The sequence below is a fragment of the Chiloscyllium plagiosum genome, unplaced genomic scaffold, assembly GCF_037043375.1.
Source record: "Chiloscyllium plagiosum isolate Xiang-an unplaced genomic scaffold, Cpla_swu_hap1 HiC_scaffold_14, whole genome shotgun sequence".
NCBI lineage: Eukaryota > Metazoa > Chordata > Chondrichthyes > Orectolobiformes > Hemiscylliidae > Chiloscyllium > Chiloscyllium plagiosum.
Window position 1 is genome coordinate 24,263,024 of NW_028270152.1, and position 21,655 is coordinate 24,284,678.

A 21,655-nucleotide genomic window follows, 5' to 3' on the forward strand; every position below is an offset into this window, starting at 1 on the left:
GTCAGTGTGGCCTTGTTGGACTGAAGGGCCTATTTCCACTCTGTAGGGATTTTCTTCTATACCCATCCCTCTTTGACATTCAATGTCATTATTGTTGGTGAATTTCCCCATTACAGCATCCTAGGGATTACCAATGACCAGAATCTGAGCAGAACTAGCCATATAAATAGAGGCTACAGGAACAAATTCTGAGGTGAGTAAGTCACCACCTGAATTGCCAAAGCCTGACTACAACCCACATGACACGAGTTAGGAGTGTGATGAAATATATCACTCTTACCTGGATGAGGGCAGATCTAACAACACCCAAGAAACTTGATGCCATCAAAGACATGGTAGCCTCCTTGTTCAGTACTTCATCCACAACTTTAAGCATTCACTTGCTCCACCAATGATTCTCAGTTGTCCCACAGAAAAGATGTACTGATGTAATACGACAAGGTGCAATTAATAGTACCTTCTATTCCAAAGATCTCTGCTACCTGGGTAGGCAAGAGCAATACAGGATCATCACCATCTGCAAAATCTGAACCATACCACCCCTGACCTGGGGCTATATCACTCTTCTTTCATGGATGCTCAGTTAAAATCTTGGATCTCTCTTTCTAATAGCACAGCGTACCTGTAGCACAAAAACTGTAGTGGTTCAAGAAAAATGCTTTGTCAGCAATGCTCACAATTCTGAACAAACAGAAACCATCTTTTAGATCCTCTCAGGCAGCATATTTTATATTTCATCTAAGATACTTCAACTTTGTCAATGTAGCACGGTCTCAGTACTGTGCTGAATGTCAGTCTATATCACATGCTCAAAACTCAGGATTGGGGCTTAAACCTTTGACTTTATTATTCAGAGATTAGTGGCTATCATTGAACAAAGATTTATACCAGTTGTAGCCAAGTTTCAATTTTTGAGTGGGATATTTTATATTTCTTATTATGCACTGATGGATTTGTGAAAATCTAATCTTTGCCAGTACTGATTTTATTTAATGTTTGCACAGGTCAATTTTACCATGATGTTCCTTATAAGGTGTATAACATTCATCCTGGATCAGACCCAGAAAAACCAGAAGCCACAATGGTTGTAAAGGGTCATAATCTGATAGTAACAAGGTAGAAGTTTAAGTTGTGGTTTATACTTATATACTAAGAATATATTAGAATTTATTTATATATTAGAATTTATTTAGAATGATATTTTGGAAATTGTAATCATTTTATAATTTTGTCTTTTTTTTTACAGAGGATGGCAGAAAGATTATCGACTTAATTCAAAGTGGGGTGCCAATATCACATGCTGGTTTGTTCACAACAATGGGAAAGGATTTATTGATGGGACATACACTGACTATGTTGTTTCCTCCTTATTTGACTAAACATTCCATACAGCTGACCAATTTAGTAAAAAGCGACAGTGAAAAATTATACTTTTTCATAGATCATATCAAGATATTGCAAAGCGTTTTGCAAAATAAATTAAGCTTGAAGTGTGATGACTAATTTTATGTAAAAAAGAAGTCACTGCTTTTCAAATGATACCACATGATCATAACAGCCACCTGAATGGACAAATGTGACAGATGTACATACCCAACATAGGAAAATGCTCAGCTGAAAAAAAAATCAAATCCCATCATGCAATTAATCAATTCCTCGCTACATGGGGTTATGTTGTTTCCAGAGTCCATGTAGTCACTTGTGAGAGATAAGTGAATTGATAACAACCTTGGACAATAACAGAAAAAATTAATCTGGACGATTCTTCTCTGAACAAATTTTCCCAACCTAATTAACTGAAATAATTTGTCATTGAAGCCACAATCTTGTTCTATCATTATTTTACAATGCTCAATCAAATAGCCTTGGAGTTCTTATCTTCACGAGAGTTTTGTTCAAGGAAAAAAATAACATACTTCAATTATAATGAATATTCCCATGGATGCAGCACTGTTCCCTAAATAACTTTAGATATAGCTTCACAACATTGAATGAAGAATTTGAACTATATCACCAAGGTGTTTATCTTTTAGCAGTGGATTCCGTTTACTATTATGCAATGTTTATGCTCAATATCAGAAGAGTTTAGCTTCAGTACTTTGATTGAAATTCAGTCCAGTACAATTGTCAACAGTTTTCATTGAAACAGCAGTTTACAAACCAAAGGTTATAATGTTCACAAACAATAGTCACAAATTTATACAATGATTATACTGTTCACTTGCAAGTCTAGCAAAAATGAACCCATTGCAAAGTAATTAAAACATCTCAAAACCTTTATCTTTTATTATGACCTACCAATTTAAAAAAAAAATCATGTCATTTTTATAAGAGCCACACAATTATCTTCTTGTTTCATCCATCTTTATAGCATCTCTGAATGACATTCAGAATTTCACTGGCCCAAGGCATTTCATGAGATATGAAGTCATGACTAGTTGATGGGGCAGAATCCATGAAAGATTCTATTAATTCTTTTTTTTAGCTTAGAATCAATCTAAACATTATGGCACAGACAGCAGCAGACAGGGGGCTAACACCTTCAATACATTGTTTGGGCGGACACCAATTGTTAAAGTTAACCTGAGAATGTAACTTTTAAAAAAATCTTTGTGATTTGCATATGAAAGAAGTGAAACTACCATGGTCATTCTTACAGATGAGAGACTTAACAGACAATCACGGTATTTTTCGCCGTATAATTTCAGTTACATCACACTGTAAACTTTTGCTATAAACTCTGTGTCTTACAATTGTGTACTCCACAACCACCTGATGAAGGTGCAGTGCTCCGAAAGCAAGTGCTTCCAATTAAACCTGTTGGACTATAACCTGGTTTTGTGTGATTTTTAACTATGACTATTTGGAACTGCTTGAGATATACAATCTTTTCAGGAAGTGGAGAATAGAAATTTCCTTCCTCAGAATTTGAATTGGATTCATCTGAGATCCCATAGATTGAAAAGCAATGTCACTGCGCATCTGAACTGTCTCTCTTTCTCCTGCATTATTTTCCTGTAATTCATTTCTTTGCATTCTCTTACTTGCTCAAACTCACCTCATTTAATCTTTGTTTTTGTTATCCTATTATTTGTTTTGCTCTTGGTAGGAGAAGAGTTCTTTTAGATGGCAGAGTAATATCAGCTCCTTACTCCGCAGAACAGTTCTTTGTGAAATCCTAATGGCTTTATAAAACCCTCCAAACACACCGCACCCCCCCCACCCCACTTACCATTTAATATTGAATTAACTCCAAACCTAAAGAGTGGAAGCGGTTAAAATTGACCAGTTGACCTTCTATATTATCTCATTATTTTCAATTTTAATTTGCTTTTCTAAGCTTGTGGTAGCTTTAGGTTTTTGGGAAGAAAATCATGCTGAGAGGGTTGGAAAAATTGTTGGAAAAACCCCACTGGTTCACTGATGTCCTTTACGGAAGGAAACTGCCATCCTTACCTGGTTTGGCCTACATGCAACTTCAGATGAACAGCAATGTGGTTGATTCATAACTGCCCTCTAAGCAATTAGGGATGGGCAATAAATACTAGCCTAGCCACTAATGCCCTCATCCTGTGAATGAATAAAAAAATGGAAATACGCTTTGTAAATGGAAAATGACTGCAACCACACCCTGTGTGGATGGAGTAGATGTTTACTTCTAAGCATACAGGCTCTACTTGTGAGAGATGTGAAGCTCATTATGGGACAACTGCATTTATCAGGGACATACACTGTACAAGTTGAAGATGTCAGTAATCATAGTGCCCTGCATGTGAAATGCAAGTGGTGTCCAACTCTGTGGGATACCAATGCTGGTCACAAGTAAACTGGACCATGTCAATGGTCATAGTCATCTCTATGAAGCAGAAGTAATCTCAACAAACCTTAAAAAGCACCTGTGGGCCACAATTCATGAAGATAATTCAAGATTTTATCAGCTGCACAAGGAAACAGAACTGATTTTCTTTTATTTCCTTTTCTTTTACCTTGAATTTAAGAATTCACCAGCAGGCTCTTATATACAATGTTGCCTTTCTTAGATAATGTCGGGGTAGGGTGATAAAGTATCAGTAATCATACAATCCTTCCAATCTTACAGTTTCCTTCCGTAAAGGACATCAGTGAACCAGTGGGGCTTTTCCAACAATTTTTACCACCCTCTCAGCATGATTTTCTTCCCACAAACTTAAAGCTACCACAAGCTTAGAAAATCAAATTAAAATTGAAAATAATGAGATAATATATAGAAGGTCAACTGGTCTACTTTAACTGGCTTGTGCTGCAAGTACGGAGTAAGGTCCCTATGTCAACGGTCCTTGCAAAGGAATTTCATTCTTAGATTAGATTACTTACAGTGTGGAAACAGGCCCTTCGGCCCAACAAGTCCACACCGACCCGCTGAAGCACAACCCACCCAGACCCATTCCCCTTTTCACCTAACACTACGGGCAATTTAGCATGGCCAATTCACCTAACCTGCACATTTTTGGACTGTGGGAGGAAACCGGAGCACCTGGAGGAAACCCATGCAGACTCGGGGAGAACGTGCAAACTCCACACAGACAGTCGCCTGTTCCACCATGCCGCCCGACATTCCCTCTTTCTTGGAGTCCTCTATGTCCCACATTATAGAGGAGTATCTAAACCATCAAGGACCAGATGCCTACAAGGGTGGTTACAGGAAGACAAGGGCATCCCTCTACAACTATGACACCATTGCGCAACCTCTGACTGAGGCTGAGTGTAGATACAATGCAGCCCATTCCTCCACCAGGGCAATGGTGCAGCAGATGATAGGCACACTGAAGATGGGGTTCTGATGCTTTGATAGGTCTGGGTGCCTTGCAATACACTCCAAACAGAGTGTGCTGCATTATCCTCGTATGCTGTGCTCTGCACATCTGAACAAGGGAAAGAAGGGATGTGATGGACTCTGAATAGATGGGTGAGCAGCAACAGTCTTCCAAGTAGGAAAATGTGGAATTGAGCAGGAAAACATCACCTTCACCATAATATAGTGAAGGTCATGACTGCAACAAGACAGGCAAAACTTAATTGACACCCACTTCAAATAGTCGAGAGCTTGGTGTATTGATCCATCATTGATCTCATGGCCGGTATATATACCCCCCCTACTGTTATGATCAAACCAGGGGATCAACCCTGGTTCATTGCAATACTAGGAGCAGCAGCATGCATATTTAAAAATGAGTTGTCAACCTGGTAAAATTACAACACAGAACTACGCTCACATCAAACAGCAATGATAAACAGGCTTAGGCAATTTCACAATACTGTAAATGGGTTGAATCTGGGCTCTGCAATCCTGCCACATTCGTCATGGATGGTGTGGACAGTTGAACAAATCACTAGAGGACAAGATTCCACAAACAGCCCCATTCTCAACAATGGAGGTGCTCAGCACATCAGTACAAAAGATCAGGGTGAAACATTTTCAATTATCTTCAGCCAGAATTGCCAAGTGGACGAACCCCAGCATCGCAGACACCAGCTTTTGGTCAACTCAATTTAATCTAAGTGTTATCAAAAACTACCTGAAGGCAGTGGTATGGGCTCTGACAACATTCTGGTGATAGTACAGAACACTCATTCTCCAGAACTAGCTGGGCCTCTAGCCAAACTGATCCAGTACAATGACAGTACTGACAACTATAGACAGTGTGAAAGATTCCCAAGTGTGACCTGTACAAATAAACATACTGAGTAATTAAAACTCATCAGTCTATTCTCATACATCAGCAAAGTGATGGAAGTTATTGTCTACTGTGTACTAAGCATCACTTAATGACTCAACAATAACCTGTTACTGATGCTTAGTTGGAATTTCACCAAGCTCACTCATATTGACCTCATTATAGCTTTGATTCAAATATGGACTCATGGACTCAAGTGGAAGGGTTGGTGACTGTCTTTGACATCAAAAACATTTTTTGATTGAGTGTGACATCAAGGAGCCTGAGAAAAATGGGTTACTGAAGATGTCACTTGAGGGATGGTGTTGGAGGGAGGGGTTCAGATTTGTGGGACATTGGGACCGGTTCTGGGGAAGGTGGGACTTTTACAAATTGGACAGTCTACACCTGAACCAGACTGAAACTAATATCCTTGGGGGAGCTTTTGCTACTGCTGCTGGGAAGGTTTCAAATTAATGTGGCAAGGGGCTGGGAACCAGAAGAGAAGACTACTAGACAGTGAAGTGGAAACTGGAGACTGTAAGAATCATAAAGTTAGCATTACCAAGAGGAAGAGTAGGCTGAGAGCAGATGAACTGGCGGCCTGAAGTGCATATACTTTAATGCAAGGAGTATAATGAGTAAGGCAGATGAACTTAGAGCTTGGATTGGTGCCTGGGAGTATGATGTTATTGCGATCACAGAGACTTGGTTAAAAGAAGAGCATGATTGGCAACTAAATGTTCCAGGATACAGATGCTTTAGACACTACAGGGAGGGAAGTAAAAGGGGAGGAGGAGTTGCATTGCTGGTCAGGGATGCTTTCACGGTTGTGCTAAAGGAGGACATTATAGATGGCTGGAGCAGTGAGGCATCAGTGAGGAGCTGAGAAATAAGAAGGGTGCAGTCACATTGGTTACATTGCTGTATTACAGGCCTCCCAACAGTGAGCGTGAGGTTGAAGAACAAATAGGTAAACAGATTATGGAAAGATGTAGAGGCAACAGGGTGGTGGTCATACAGTCATAGAGATGTACAGCATGGAAACAGACCCTTCGGTCCAACCTGTCCATGCTGACCAGATATCCCAACCCAATCTAGTCCCACCTGCCAGCACCCGGCTCATATCCCTCCAAACCCTTCCTATTCATGTACCCATCCAAATGCCTCTTAAATGTTGCAATTGTACCAGCCTCCACCACTTCCTCTGGCAGCTCATTCCATACACATACCACCCTCTGTGAGAAAAAGTTGCCCCTTAGATCTCTTTTATATCTTTCCCCTCTCACCCTAAACCTATGCCCTCTAGTTCTGGACTCCCTGACCACAGCGAAAATACTTTGTCTATTTATCCTATCCATGCCCTTCATAATTTTGTAAACCTCTATAAGGTCACCCCTCAGCCTCCGATGCTCCAGGGAAAACAGCCCCAGCCTGTTCAGCCTCTCCCTGTAGCTCAGATCCTCCAACCCTGGCAACATCCTTGTAAATCTTTTCTAAACCTTTTCAAGTTTCACAACATCTTTCTGATAGGAAGGAGACCAGAACTGCACGCAATATTCCAACAGTGACCTAACCAATGTCCTGTACAGCCGCACCATGATCTCCCAATCCCTGTACTCAATTCTCTGACCAATGAAGGAAAGTATACCAAACGCCTTCTTCACTATTCTACCTACCTGCGACTCCACTTTCAAGGAGCTATGAACCTGCACTCCAAGGTCTCTTTGTTCAGCAACACTCCCTAGGACCTTACCATTAAGTGTATAAGTCCTGCTAAGATTTGCTTTCCCAAAATGCAGCACCTCGCATTTATCTGAATTAAACTCCATCTGCCACTTCTCAGCCCATTGGCCCATCTGGTCCAGATCCTGTTGTAATCTGAGGTAACCCTCTTCACTGTCCACTACATCTCCAATTTTGGTGTCATCTGTAAACTTACTAACTGTACCTCTTATGCTCGCATTCAAATCATTAATGTAAATGACTAAAAGTAGAGGGCTCAGCACCAATCCTTGTGGCACTCCACTGGTCACGGGCCTCCAGTCTGAAAAACAATGATCCACCACCACCCTCTGTCTTCTACCTTTGAGTCAGTTCTGTATCCAAATGGCTAGTTCTCCCTGTATTCCATGAAATATAACCTTGCTAATCCGTCTCCAATTGGGAATCTTGTCGAACGCCTTACTGAAGTCCATATAGATCACATCTACTGCTCTGCCCTCATCAATCTTCTTTGTTACTTCTTTATAAAACTCAATCAAGTTTGTGAGACATGATTTCCCACGCACAAAGCCATGTTGACTATCCCGAATCAGACCTTGTCTTTCCAAATAAAAGTACATCCTGTCCTTCAGGATTCCCTCCAACAACTTGCCCACCACCGAGGTCAGGCTCACCAGTCTATACTTCCCTGGCTTGTCTTTGCTGCCTTTCTTAAACAGTGGCACCATGTTTGCCAACCTCCAGTCTTCCAGCACCTCACCTGTGACTATCGATGGTGGTGATGGGAGATTTTATTTTTCCCAATATTGATTGGGATACACTTAGTGTCAGAGGTCTGGATGGGGCAGAATTTGAAAGGAGCATCCAGGAAAGTTATCTATAGCAGTATGTCAATAGTCCGACAAGGGAAGGGACCATATTGGACATGGTGTTGGGAAATGAGCCAGACCAGGTGGTATATGTTGCAGTGAGGGATTTCTTTGGGAATAGTGAGCACAATTCTGTAAGTTTTGGAATACTCGTAGACAAAGATGAGAGTGGTCCTCAGGGATGAGTATTAAACTGGGCCAAGGCCAATTATACCAAAATTAGGCATGAGCTGGAAAATGTGGATTGGCCACAGCTATTTGAAGGAAAGTCCACATTTGATATGTGAGAGGCTTTCAAAGATAGGTTGAAGATAGTGCAGGGTAGACATGTCCCTTTGAAAACAAGGGATAGGAAAGGTAAGATTCGTGAATTGTGGATGACAGGAGAAATCGTGCGACTAGCCAAGAGGAAAAGGGAAGGTCCAGGCAGCTAAGAACAGAACGGGCTTTGGAGGAATATCGGAAGAGTAGGACCATTCTTAAACAAGGAATCAAGCAGGCTAAAAGGGGTCATGAAATAGCTTTGGCGAGCAGAATTAGGGAGAATCCCAAGGCCTTTTATTCTTACATAAGAAGCAAGAGGGTAACCAGAGAAAGGGTTGGTCCACTGAAGAATAAGGAAGGAAGGTTGTGTGTTGAACCTGAGAAAATGGGTGAGATTCTCAATTATTACTTTGCATCAGTGTTCATTGAGGAACAGGAGGTGATGAATGCTGAGATTAGAGATAGAAGCTTGTTTACTCTGGATCATGTTGACATAAGGAGGGAAGATGTGTTGGGTAGGCGAAAGGATATTAAGGTGGACAAATCCCAAGAACCAGATAGGATCTATTCCAGGTTGCTGAGGGAGGCAAGAGAGGAAATAACTGGGGCCCTGACAGATATCTTTGTTGCATCCTTAAACGCAAGTGAGGTGCCAGAGGACTGGAGAGTTGCTCATATTGTCCCCTGTACAAGAAGGGTAGTAGGGATATTCCAGGTAATTACAGACCTGTAAGCCTGACATCAGTGGTGGGAATGTTGCTGGAGAAGGTACTGAGGGATAAAATCTATTTATATTTGGAACCGAATGGGCTTATCAGTGATAGGCAACATGGTTTTGTGCGTTGTAGATTGTGCCTTACCAACTTAATAGAGTTCTTTGAGGAAGTGACCAAGTTGGTAGATGAAGGAATGGCTGTAGATGTCATATACATGGAGTTTAGTAAGGCGTTTGATAAGGTTCCCCATGGTAAACTAATTGAGAAAGTGAAGTCACATGGTGTACAGGATGTTCTAGCTAGGTAGATAAAGAATTGGTTAAGCAACAGGAGACAGAGTGTAGTAGTTGAAGGGAATTTCTTGAAATGGAGAAAGGTGACCAGTAGTGTTCCACAGGGATCAGTGCTGGGACCACTGTTGTTTGTAATATACATAAATGATCTGGAAAAGGGCATTGTTGGTCTGATCAGTAGGTTTGTAGATGACACCAAGATTGATGGAGTAGCAGAAAGCATAGGAGACTGCCCAAGAATACAGGAGAATATAGATAGACTGTAGAGTTGGGCAGAGAAGTGGCAGATGGAGTTTAATCCAGGCAAGTATTTTGGGAAGTCTAATTCTAAAGCAAATTATACTGTAAACGCAAGAGCCTTGGGAAACGTTGATGAGCAGAGAGATCTGGGAGTTCAGGTCCATTGTACCCTGAAGGTGGCTGCACAGGTGGATAGAGTGGTCAAGAAGGCATATGGTATGCTTGCCTTCATTGGACGGGGTATTGAGTATAAGAGCTGGCAGGTCATGTTAAAATTGTTCAAGACTTTGGTTTGGCCGCATTTCGAATACTGTGTATAGTTCTGGTCACCACATTACCAAAAGGATGTGGATGCTTTGGAGAGGGTGCAGAGAAGGTTTATGAGGATGTTGCCTGGTATGGAAGGTGCTAGCTATGAAGAGAGGTTGAGTAGGTTAGGATTATTTTCATTAGAAAGGAAGAGATTGGGGGGGACCTGATTGAGGTCTACAAAATCATGAAGGATATAGACAGAGTAGGAGAAAGTGAGGACTGCAAATGCTGGAGATCAGAGCTGAAAATGTGTTGCTGGAAAAGCGCAGCAGGTCAGGCAGCATCCAGGAGCAGGAGAATCGACGTTTCAGGCATGACCCCTTCTTCAGGATTCCTGATTCCTGAAGAAGGGCTCATGCCCGAAACGTCGATTTTCCTGCTCCTTTGATGCTGCCTGACCTGCTGCGCTATAGACAGAGTAGATAGAGATAAGCTTTTTCCCAGGGTGAGGGATTTAATAACGAGAGGTCACGCATTCAAGGAGAGAGGTGAAAGATTTAAGGGGGATATGTGCGGCAAGTACTTTACACAGATGGTGGTAGGTGCCTAGAATGCGTTGCCAGCAGAGGTAGTAGAGGCAAGCATGGTAGATTCATTTAAGGTGCGTCTAGACAGATGCATGAGTAGGTGGCAGCAGAAGGATACAGATGCTTAGGAATTGGGTGATAGATTTAGACAGTGGATTTGGATCAGCTCAGGCTTGGAGGGCCGAAAGACCTGTTCCTGGGTTATAAATTTTCTTTGTTCTTTGTTCTTAAATGCTGTAATTGTACGAGCCTTCACCACTTCTCTGGCAGCTCATTCCATACATGCACCACCCTCTGTGTGAAAAGGTTGCGCCTTAGGTCCCTTTTAAATTTTTCCCCTCTCACCCGAAATCTATGCAGTCTAGTTCTTGACTACCCCCCCCCAGGGAATAGACCTTGTCTACTTACCCTTTCCATGTCCTTCATGATTTTATAAACCTCTAGAAGGTCACCCCTCGGCCTCCAACGCTCCAGGAAAAACAGCCCCAGTCTATTCAGCCTCTCCCTGTAGGTCAAATCCTCCAAACCTGGCAACATCCTTAAAAATCTTTTCTGAACCTTTTCAAAGTTTCACAATATCCTTCCAATAGGAGGGAGACCAGAATTGCAGACAATATTCCAAAATGGCCTAACCAATGTCCTGTACAGCTGCAACATGACCTCCCAACTCCTATACTCGATGGTCTGGCCAATAGAGGAAAGCATACCAGTTGCAGTTACTTCATCAACAACATTTCCTTTATCATAACATAATGGGTGGGGATGATTACATAATGTTCAGAACTATTTATGACTGCTCAGATACTGAAAGAGTCCATGTCCAAATGCATCAAGACAAGGCTTGGGCTGAAAAGAGCCAATTAACATTTGTGCAGTGCAAGTGCCAGGCAATAAGCATCTCCGGCAAGAGAAAAATCCAACTATTGTATATTTACTTTCAATAGTGTTACCAAATGGGAGTTAACATTGACCAGAAACAACAGGACCAGTCACCTAAAGACTGACCCTATAAAAGCAGATCAAAAGCATGGAATTCTGCAGCAAGCAATTTATCTCCTGGCTCCACAAAGCCTGTCTAACATCTACAAAGGCATAAGACAGCAGTTTAAAGGAATATTCCTCATTTGCTGCTATGAATGCAACTCCCACAATATTCATGAAACTTGACACCACACACGATCTTCAACATTCACTCCCTGCACCATCAACAAACAATGGCAGTATGTACCAAGTACAAAATGCATTGCAACAACTCACCAAAATTCCTTAAACAACTCCTTCCAAACCCATAACCTCTGTCACCTAGAAGAGCAATGGCAGAAATATACAGTATCCTCAAATTCTACACTTAGCCACAAACCATTCTGGCTTGGAACGTATTGTCACTCATTCACTGTTGCTCGGTCAAACTTTGCATCTCAATAATTTACAAAGCCAACTCACCATGAGAATGCAGCACTATGGGCTGGTAAGACTCTGGATTAGAGTGGTGCTGGAAAGCACAGCAGTTCAGGCAGCATCTGAGGAGCAGGAAAATCGACGTTTCGGGCAAAAGCCCTTCATCAGGAAAATTCTGGCAACTTGACATTCTCTCAGGCAATAGGGCCTAACCAGTGATACAGACATCTGTGAAATAATTTTAAATATGTTCTGTGAAATGATGTGCTGCTGCAACTAAAAAATTATTTTATACTTCAGTACTGACCCTTAAATATAGACTATTATTTGTCCCTGAACATGCATGTTTGATACTTCGTCTAAAAACTTCTCTGTTTGCTTTAATTACACAGTTTACATCATATTCTCCATTTGGTGAGTTTGTTTTTGGCAATAGTAGGAGTCAAGTCAATGCTGCTGTTGTTTATTAACAGAGTTCAGAATAAAACCTCGTTTCTTCTACCCCGCTTGACACATAGCATTGACCAAAATGAAGGCAATGCTGTCCTTTCTTTTGCTAATTTCTATTCCAGCACTAATATCCTCTGATTTTATAATAACAGAATCAGAGCATCAGAAGGTAATGTACTATCTATACAATTAAATTTCTATAATAACTTGCTTAATTGGCTGACTGTTTAATTTGTTATTTTTTTTATTTTGAGCAGAATGAGTATGTGAACCCTTTATCAAATGTTCTGGAACTGACTGGAAGAACCCTGAAGGTATTTTGCAGCTAAACTGTACATGTAAAATTCTGTGCCTTACTTAATCTCTGTGAAAATGTTATTGCAAGTAAAATATAAAATAATTAACTGTTGATTACTTTCTTTAAGTCTGGGTTTTTCTCACTACCAGTCATTTCAAAGTTTGTTCTCGCTGGCCATGATTTGCAAGCCTCAAACACAACAAACTATTTTCAAACTACCTATTTCTTGAGATAAAAGGATGCATGAAACAATCTATGTAACCTTTTCCAAATTATATCGCTTGTGACAGTAAATTTATGAAAGCGCATGAAAGATTCCATAATTATAAGCATAATGTAGCATTTAATTTGCTTTAATGTGAACACTGCTTCATTTGAGTGAGTCTTGTTTTACTTTTCTTAGTTGGCAATAGCTGTCAGTACAACTGCAAACTGAAACTGAAGGCGATGTTTATCACTAAAGAATCTAGTATTACAATTTTTGTTTTTATTATAGAGTTCGCCTGAGATAATTTTATTATCAACTGCACAAAATAATACCACATATGAATTTTGAATTCATATATCCCAGTTCTTTCATTTCATACCATAATTACAATGAATGCTTGCAATTTTTGAGAAGATTTGTAGCTCAGGTTGAGGTTCAGGTTGTATGTTTGCTCACCGCACTGGTAGGTTTGTTCTCAGATGTTTCGACACCACGCTAGGATCAGTGAGTCTCTGTTGAAACGCTGGTGTTCTGTCCTGCTCTCTATTTATGTGTGTAGGTCTGTTAAGGTGGGTGATATCATTTCCAGTTCTTTTTCTCAGAGGTTGGTAAATGGGTCCAAATCAAATTGCTTATTGATGGAGTTCCAGTTTGAATGCCAGGCCTGTAGGAATTCCCATGTGTGTCTTTGTTTAGCCTGTCCTAGGATGGATGCGTTGTCCGAGTCAAAGTGGTGCCCTTCTTCGTCTGTGTGTAAGGAAACTATTGACAATTGGTCATGTCTTTTGGTGGCTAATTGGTGCTCATGTATTCTGGTGGCAAGTTTTCTGTCTGTGTGTCGGATGTCGTGTTTGTTGCAGTCCTTGTAGGGCATTTTTATATGACATTAGTTTTGCTGGCTGTTGGTACAGGATCCTTTAGATTCATCAGTAACCGTTTCACTGTGTTTGTAGATTTATGAAGTATCACGATACCAAGGGGTCGGTGTGGTCTGGTCATCATCTCCAAGATGTCTTTGATGCATGATAGTGTGGCTGGAGTCTCTGGGCATGTTGTGTCTTCTTGTTTGGGTTTGTTTAAGAATCAGCAGACTGTGCTTATTGGGTACACATTATTCTTGAATACATTATGTAGATATTTTACTTCTGCTGCTCATAGTTCCTCTGTGCGGCAGTGTGTTGTGGCCCATTTAAATAATGTCCTGATGCAGCTCAGTTTGTGGGTGTTGGGATGATTGTTCCTGTATTTGAGTATCTGGTTTGCATGTGTTACTTTCCTGTAGACACTGGTCTGCAGTTCTCCACTGACGGTTCATTCCACTGTGCTGCCTAGGAAGGGGAGTTTGTTGTTGTTCTCTTCCTCTTTCATGAAATTTTGTCAGTAAGGATGTTGATAATGATATTGTAGTTACTACTAATTTGTTCCATCTCATGATGACAAAGGTATCATCCACATCCACATAGAGGGTTGTTCATTCTCGTCTCTGCATAACTGCTTCTGCTTCTGCTAAGAATCCTAATATTGATGATCCCAGGGGTATACTATTGATTTGTTTGTAGGTCTAGTCACTGAAGGTGAAGTGGCCAGTGAAGCACAAGTCTAAAAACTTGAGGATTCTGTCCTTGCCTATGGAGTTGGTACTGTCTGGTGTTTGTGTCCTTGATTCTACTAGTAGAGAGGTCAGTGTTTCTTTGGCCAGGCTGATGTTAACTGATGTGAATAGGGCGGTTACATCAAAGGAGACCATGACTTTGTCATCTTCTATGTTGGTGTTTTTGATCATGTTCAGGAATTCTTGGCTGGAGTGGCATGAGTCTTCTACGAGGTATTTAAGTTTACGGTGAGGCTCCTTTGCTAGTCTGTATATCGGTGTGCTAGGAAGTGAGACTATGGATCGGAAGAGGTTTGTGTATCTTAGATAATCCGTAAAAGCAGGGTATGTTGGTCCATCAGGTTTCATTCTTTGGAGATCTGTCTTGTTAATTTTGCCTGTTTGTGGAGTTTCTTCAGTGCTGTTATGTTATGGTTTTTTAGCTGTGGAGTTGGGTCCATCGCCACCTGTTGGTAAGTGTCAGTATCTGTGAATAGTGAGTTCGCCTTTTCAATGTTTTGTGTGCAGTTTAGGAAGACGGTCATGTGCCCTTTGTTTGCCGGTAGGATTACAATATTTCTGGGTTTTTTCTGTGTCCATCAAGAGCTTTCCTTTCCTTGTTGAGGGTGTTCCTTCTTTCTTCCTGCTTAGTGTTGGTGCTACTGATGGCCTGCTGGGTTTCTTCTATAAGTCCATTGTCTTTCAGGGTTGATTCTAGTGCTGCTAGGAAGTCCTTTTTGTCTGTCTCTGAAGTTGTAGTTCATCCCTCTTACGAGGACAGCTTTTTCCGTGTCTGTTAGTGGTTGGTCCAATAGGTACTTTATGAATGGCCACAGAATGTTGCAAGAAATGATTAATGATGCCCACAATCAACTCCACAAACATGAACGCGAAGGTTTGCACCAAAAAACTTTGTACACCAACGTGACTGACTAGGAATGGACAAGTACTTTAGAATGAACCTTCATTGTCAAACAACAGCAAACCCATGACAAAGAAAAAACTAGTTCTACCAGAAAAACTGGACAAGCTCGCACAAAAGAACAACACAGAAGCTTAAGAAGATAAAGAACCTATTGGACTGACCACTAACAGACACGGAAAAAGCCATCCTAGTAAAAGGGATGAACTACAACTTCAGAGACGCGGACAAAAAGGCTATCCTAGCAAAACTTTAATCAACCCTGAAGGACAATGGACTTACAGAAGAAACCCAGCAGGTTATTAGACAGACAGTAGCACCAACACTAAGCAGGAAGAAAGAAGGGAACTCTCTCAACAAGAAAAGGAAAGCCCTTGAAGGACTCGGAAAAAAGCAGAAATATTGTAATCCTACCGACAGGCAAAGGGCACATGACCGTCTTCCTAAACTGCACACAAAACATTGAAAAGGCGAACTCACTACTCACAGATACCGACACTTACTGATGGACCCAACTCCACAGCAAAGACAGCATCCTCAAGTTAATAGACCTGTGCCTCACTACCCACTTCATCTTCACAAGACCTACAAACAGATCAATAGTACACCCATGGGATCACCAATATCAGGATTCTTAGCAGAAGCAGTTATGCAGAGACTAGAATGAGCAGCCCTCCCCACGATCCAACCTAAGCTTTGGGTCTGTTATGTGGATGACACTTTTGTCATCATGAAATGGAACAAATTAGAAGAAACCTATAATATCATTAACAATATTCTTACTGGCATAAATTTCACCAAAGAGGAAGAGAACAACAACAGACTTCCCTTCCTAGATGTCACAGTGGAACGAACAGTCAATGGAGAACTGCAAATCAGTGTCTACAGGGAAGAAACACACACAGAGCAGATACTCAAATACAGGAGCAATCATCCCAACACCCACAAACTGAGCTGCATCAGGACATTATTTAAACGGGCCACAACAAACTGCAGCACCTAGCAACTAGGAGCAGAAAAAAACATATACAGTGTATTCAAAAATAATGTGTACCCAATAAGCACAGTCTGCCATTTCTTAACCAACAAACCCAAACAAGAAATCACAACATACCCAGGGACTTTAGCCATGCTACCATGCATCGAAGACATCTTGGAGATGATGACCAGACTACACCGACCCCTTGACATCAATGGTGGCCCACAAACCTACCAACACACTGAAACGACTACTGATAAACCTAAAGGACCCTGTTGCAGCAGCCAGCAAAACCAATATCATATAAAAATGCCCTGCAAGGATTGCAACAAACACTACATCCGACAGACAGGCAGGAAACTTGCCACCAGAATACATGAGCACCAACTAGCCGCCAAAAGACATTGACCCTCTCTCACTAGTATCCTTACACACAGACGAAGAAGGACACCACTTCGACTGGGACAACACATCCATCCTCAGACAGGCTAAATAAAGACATGCAGAGGAATTCTTACAGGCCTGGCATTCAAACTGGAACTCCATGAATAAACACATTGATTTGGAGCCCATTTACCAACCTCTGAGAAAAAGAGCTGGAAATGATATCACCCACCTTAACAGACCAACACACATAAATAGAAAGCAGGACAGAACACCAGCGCTTTAACGGAGGCTCACCGATGAGGATAGTATGGTGACGATACATCTGAGAACAAACCTACCAGCTCAGCGAACAAACTTACAAAGTACAACACACGTTTCAGTTTTTTGTGCTCAAATAGCAGATTATAGCCCAAGGCATTGGGAAGAATTTCTTTTTTTTTTCATTTAACTTATTTTTCAAAGCGACCTATTCAACAGATGTTACTACATACCTCTAGAGCAGGTGTGACTTGAACCTTGACCTCCTGGTCCGGGGTAGGGTCACTACAACTGTGCCACAAGAAGGTCTCCTAAAGTGAGATTTCTCAGGGACTTTAATGTGGGATTTTCACATCCGAAGCGGGAATTATACCCCTAGCCCAATAAGCCACTTTGGGGCACTTGAATATATTCTTACACTGCAGTGGAAAATCAGCCTCGAGTGAATTCATGAGAGGTACCTATTCATTCACCAACTTATGTCACTGAATGTAAAGTTGTGACTATTGATATTCATTAATTTTCACCAGTCAAGTTACTTTCTTAGAGTTAGGTTATAGAGTCATAGAGTCATAGAGATGTACAGAATGGAAACAGACCCTTCGGTCCAACCCGTCCATGCCGACCAGATATCCCAAGGCAATCTAGTCCCACCTGCCAGCACCCGGCCCATATCCCTCCAAACCCTTCCTATTCATATACCCATCCGGATGCCTCTTTTCAAAATATAAATACTGATCAGCTTTCAGTATTTGATTGTATCAAGACCTGTTGTACATTACATTTGGCATAGGGCACAGAAAGAGGTGTATTTCCCAACTTGTGCATCTTGATGTGGAGATCCCGGTGTTTGTCTGGGGTGGACAAAATCAGAAGTCAGGCTACACCAGGTTTAGTCCAACAGATTTATTTGAAATCACAAGATTTTGGAGCATTGCTCTTCATTACTTCACCTGAAGCAACACTCTAAAAGTTTCTGATTTCAAATAAACCTGTTGGACTATAACCTGGTGTCGTCTGACTTCAGACCTTGCACACCTTGATGTTTACATTCCACTCAAGCCTCCTCTTGTTTTAAATTTTTAACTCTGTCTTACTTTCTCCTTCATATGTAGGGCTAATTTCCCTTGAAATTGATAATGTACACTTGAACCATTCCCTGCAGTACTGAGTTCCTCTCTGGAGAAATTCCTCTGAATTCCCAATTTGATTTCTTGATGACTATCTTGTATGGATTGCTTCTAGATATGCCTTTCCTCTCTAGAAGAAACACTCTTTCTATACCCATTCAATCAAAATCACTCAATTTTAACAAGCCCTGTTCAGTCACACTTCATCTATTCACTCGGACAAAAGAAAGCCAGTCTATTAATCCTTTCCTACATATAATCATGCATTTCTGGCATCATCCTTACAATCTCTGCACCCTCCCTTGTGACTCTCTATCTTTCTTGTAACCATAACTACATGCAGTACAAATGTGCTCTAAGTAAAACTTAACACAGGTTTAGGACTCAGTTGGTTGGACAGCTGGTTTAAATTGCAGATTAATGCCAACAGCATGGGTTCAATTCCTTTGCTGACTGTAGTTACTGTGAAGTCTCCCCTCATTTGAGGCATTGAGACGGTCAGGTTAAAACCTCCACAGTCATCTCTCTCAGAGGCTAAATAGGTTGGCGTTGTTTTCCTTGGAGTGTTAGAGGCTGAGGGGTTATCTTATAGATGTTCATAAAATCATGAAGAGCATGGATACGGTAAATAGATAAGGTCTTTTCCCTGGAGTGGGGTAGTCCAGAACTAGAGGGCATACGTTTAGGGTGAGAAGGGAAATATTTAAAAGGGACCTAAGGGGCAACATTTTCTCACAGAGGGTGGTGTGTGTATGGCATGAGTTGACAGAGGAACTAGTGGATACCAGTACAATTACAACATCTGAAAGGCATTTGGATGGGTATCTTCATAGGAAGGGTTTGGGAGGATATGAGCCAAGTGCTAGCAAATGGGTCTAGATTAATTTGGGATATTGGTCGGCATGGACGAGTTGGACCGAAGGATCTGTTTCTGTATTGTACACCTCTATCACTATGACTCTTGAATGAAAGAACAGCCCTATGCTCCAGTAGGTGACTTTAACTTTAGCAATAAGTTCCTTTATTTTAAATTATTTCCCTCTCTAAATGAAGGCTTGTGCTTGTTTGTTTTGTGATGAACATGCTAACCTGTAATGTAGCTTTTAGTTGACCACACCATCAACTTTTTGTCCTTTAACACCACCTAGATATGCACCTTCCAAGTAATCTGATCTGCCTGTTCTTCCACCAAAAACTTACTATTTCATATCTGTGCTGAATTTCATTTGCCAATTATTTTCCATTCTGAAATTTATTACTGTCTTCAACTTTTTGCAATTCTCCTCGATAATGACTAATGCCACCATGCTCCTCCACCCCATATGTCATGCCATCGATATTCTACTTTTGCAATGAGGAAATCTGTACAGTGCTCTTTTTTACTTTATGTTTATAAATATTGAACATATAATCTTTAGTTTAATTTAATTTCTTTTGTAATTCCATTGGTTTGTACAATTTGTGTATATAACTGATGCATTTATAACATTGATGTGTTTATCCTTTGGCAACAGAAAAGAAGCATCGGTGAACATGGCAAAAACGTAAGCTTGATTTCGCTGACTATTTATTTCAGCATCAATTTCCATTTACTTTAACACGTGGCTTTTTTTTAAATCAGCTACATTGGTTTCTCTTCTGTCTCTGCGCAATGGTTTGATTGACTCTACTTTGACATATTGGAGCTGCAATTTTGTAAGATCTATTTGAAGATACCATTTGTACACTATGACCAATTAGAGGAAGAACAGTACTGTTTTATTGTTCCACAACAATAACTGATTTAATTTAAATTGGATGTTTTTAGTTCTTGTCTCAATCATTGCTCATTGAAACAATACTCCTTAATCTCTTTTAGCCTGAGAGCGGACTTGAAATTTATAGTATGAAGATTGACTGCAAAGTTACATCTCGGTTTGCTCACAATATGGTAATCAGCCGGGTAGTGAATCGAGCAAATGAATCAAAGGAAGCTTTCTTTGAAATAGAACTACCCAAAACAGCCTTCATTACCAACTTCAGCATGTGAGTATCAATTACCTTGTTCAGTCAAAGTAATTATTTAGTTAATAATTTATACAAAGAGTGTGCAAGTTTATTTGCATAGTGTCAAATTTTATAAGTGTATTGTGTATAAAACTAAAGGTTAAAATAACTACATGATTCTACCTCAACAAACTAATTTTGTTTAGCTTAGGGAAGGGAAATGTCATCAAAATGAAAACACTTTATAAACAGAGGTATGAAATATAAAATCAAAGAAGTTATGATGAATCCTCTAAAACTCTATAAACACTTGACAGGTCAGGCAACACATGTGGAGAGATAAGTATGCTTAACAGTTCAGAGGAGAAGTTGGACTAGCTGATTTGCTGTCATGGTGAGCTGGCATGAACATGAAGGGCCTAATGGCTTGCTCTGGGCTGACCATTAGTTGATTTGGTGATCCTGAATTTTATTATGTGAAGTAACTCCAGAGGCCAGTATCCTGTCACCAAGTCACCCTTTATTTAAATGTGGAGAATCCTTGACACTGATCCAGCTTCCTCAGAGCCAGCTCTCAGAGTGAACAGAACCTCAAACACTTCTGTTTATTTTTTTTCCTTTTTTTCTTTTGGAGGTAGGCTCAGGCAGCAGCAGCAGAAGTAGGCCCAGGTACAGGTGGGGCCCAGGCAGCGGCAGTGGAGAAGGGCCCCAGATGTAGGTAGGCCCAGGCAGCAGCAGCGGTGCTGGGGTGCAGGTGAGGTCCAGGCTCCAGTAGTAGAAGCAGGCCCAAGCATGTAGCAGCAGCAGTGATTATAGTAGTTACCTGTGCAGCTGAGCACAGCTTCAAATAAGCAAAAAAAAAAGAAAAGCCAGAGAACAACAGTCACAATAAAACAGAAGAAACAAAAACTTCAAAATAAACTCCTCCTCAATGGGAAGACACCAACAGAATCAGTCTCCTTTCCTCTTTCATACAGGAAAAACACTCCTGTTCTTTTTTTTCCCCCCAGCACCCATGATATGTGTGTGCAGGTGTGAGATACAGTGAAAGACAACAGGTGTACAAATCTTTATTCAATTTCCACCACCAGGAAGAAAGGAAACACCCAAGTGGTCAGTGACAAGCAGTGTCCTTCTTAGAAGCCAATGCTGCGTAATCAAACAGTGAAGGGGAGGGCTGGGATCAAATCAAAATAGAGTTGTATGGGGAAATAATACACTCTACTCCCTGTGGTGCCCACCTCTCCCTGAATAGTTCAAGGGTGTTGCTGGACACCACGTGCTCCTTCTTCAGAGACACCCGGGCCCTGAACACTCCTGTCAGTCAGGGCTCTATGTTTGGATCAGAACAACAGCTCCAACCAGGGAGCTCATATTCTATGAGGTCCATCTGGCTGACCTTGTTACAA

At 41.0% G+C, this 21,655-nt stretch overlaps 3 protein-coding genes across 4 annotated transcripts in view; 2 read left to right on the forward strand and 1 right to left on the reverse strand.

The window, feature by feature from the left end:
• LOC122558903 (inter-alpha-trypsin inhibitor heavy chain H3-like) overlaps positions 1-2,825 on the forward strand; it is a 60,087-nt gene extending 57,262 nt beyond the window's left edge. The window contains exons 21-22 of the mRNA XM_043707837.2: positions 1,005-1,116; positions 1,247-2,825. Coding sequence (XP_043563772.2) covers positions 1,005-1,116; positions 1,247-1,379 — 245 coding nt within the window. The 3' untranslated portion in view covers positions 1,380-2,825. The remainder of the gene's footprint in view (positions 1-1,004; positions 1,117-1,246) is intronic.
• Positions 1-21,655, reverse strand: part of LOC122558906 (uncharacterized) — a 177,988-nt gene that overhangs the window by 115,662 nt on the left and 40,671 nt on the right. Inside the window, exon 2 of the mRNA XM_087994175.1 lies at positions 281-482. The gene's annotated coding sequence lies outside the window, so the exon portion shown is untranslated. The remainder of the gene's footprint in view (positions 1-280; positions 483-21,655) is intronic.
• LOC122558904 (inter-alpha-trypsin inhibitor heavy chain H3-like) overlaps positions 12,503-21,655 on the forward strand; it is a 90,742-nt gene continuing 81,589 nt past the window's right edge. For both annotated transcript variants that reach the window (XM_043707838.2, XM_043707839.2), the window contains exons 1-4: positions 12,503-12,656; positions 12,745-12,801; positions 19,775-19,804; positions 20,119-20,285. In XM_043707838.2, coding sequence (XP_043563773.1) covers positions 12,567-12,656; positions 12,745-12,801; positions 19,775-19,804; positions 20,119-20,285 — 344 coding nt within the window. In that variant the 5' untranslated portion in view covers positions 12,503-12,566. The remainder of the gene's footprint in view (positions 12,657-12,744; positions 12,802-19,774; positions 19,805-20,118; positions 20,286-21,655) is intronic.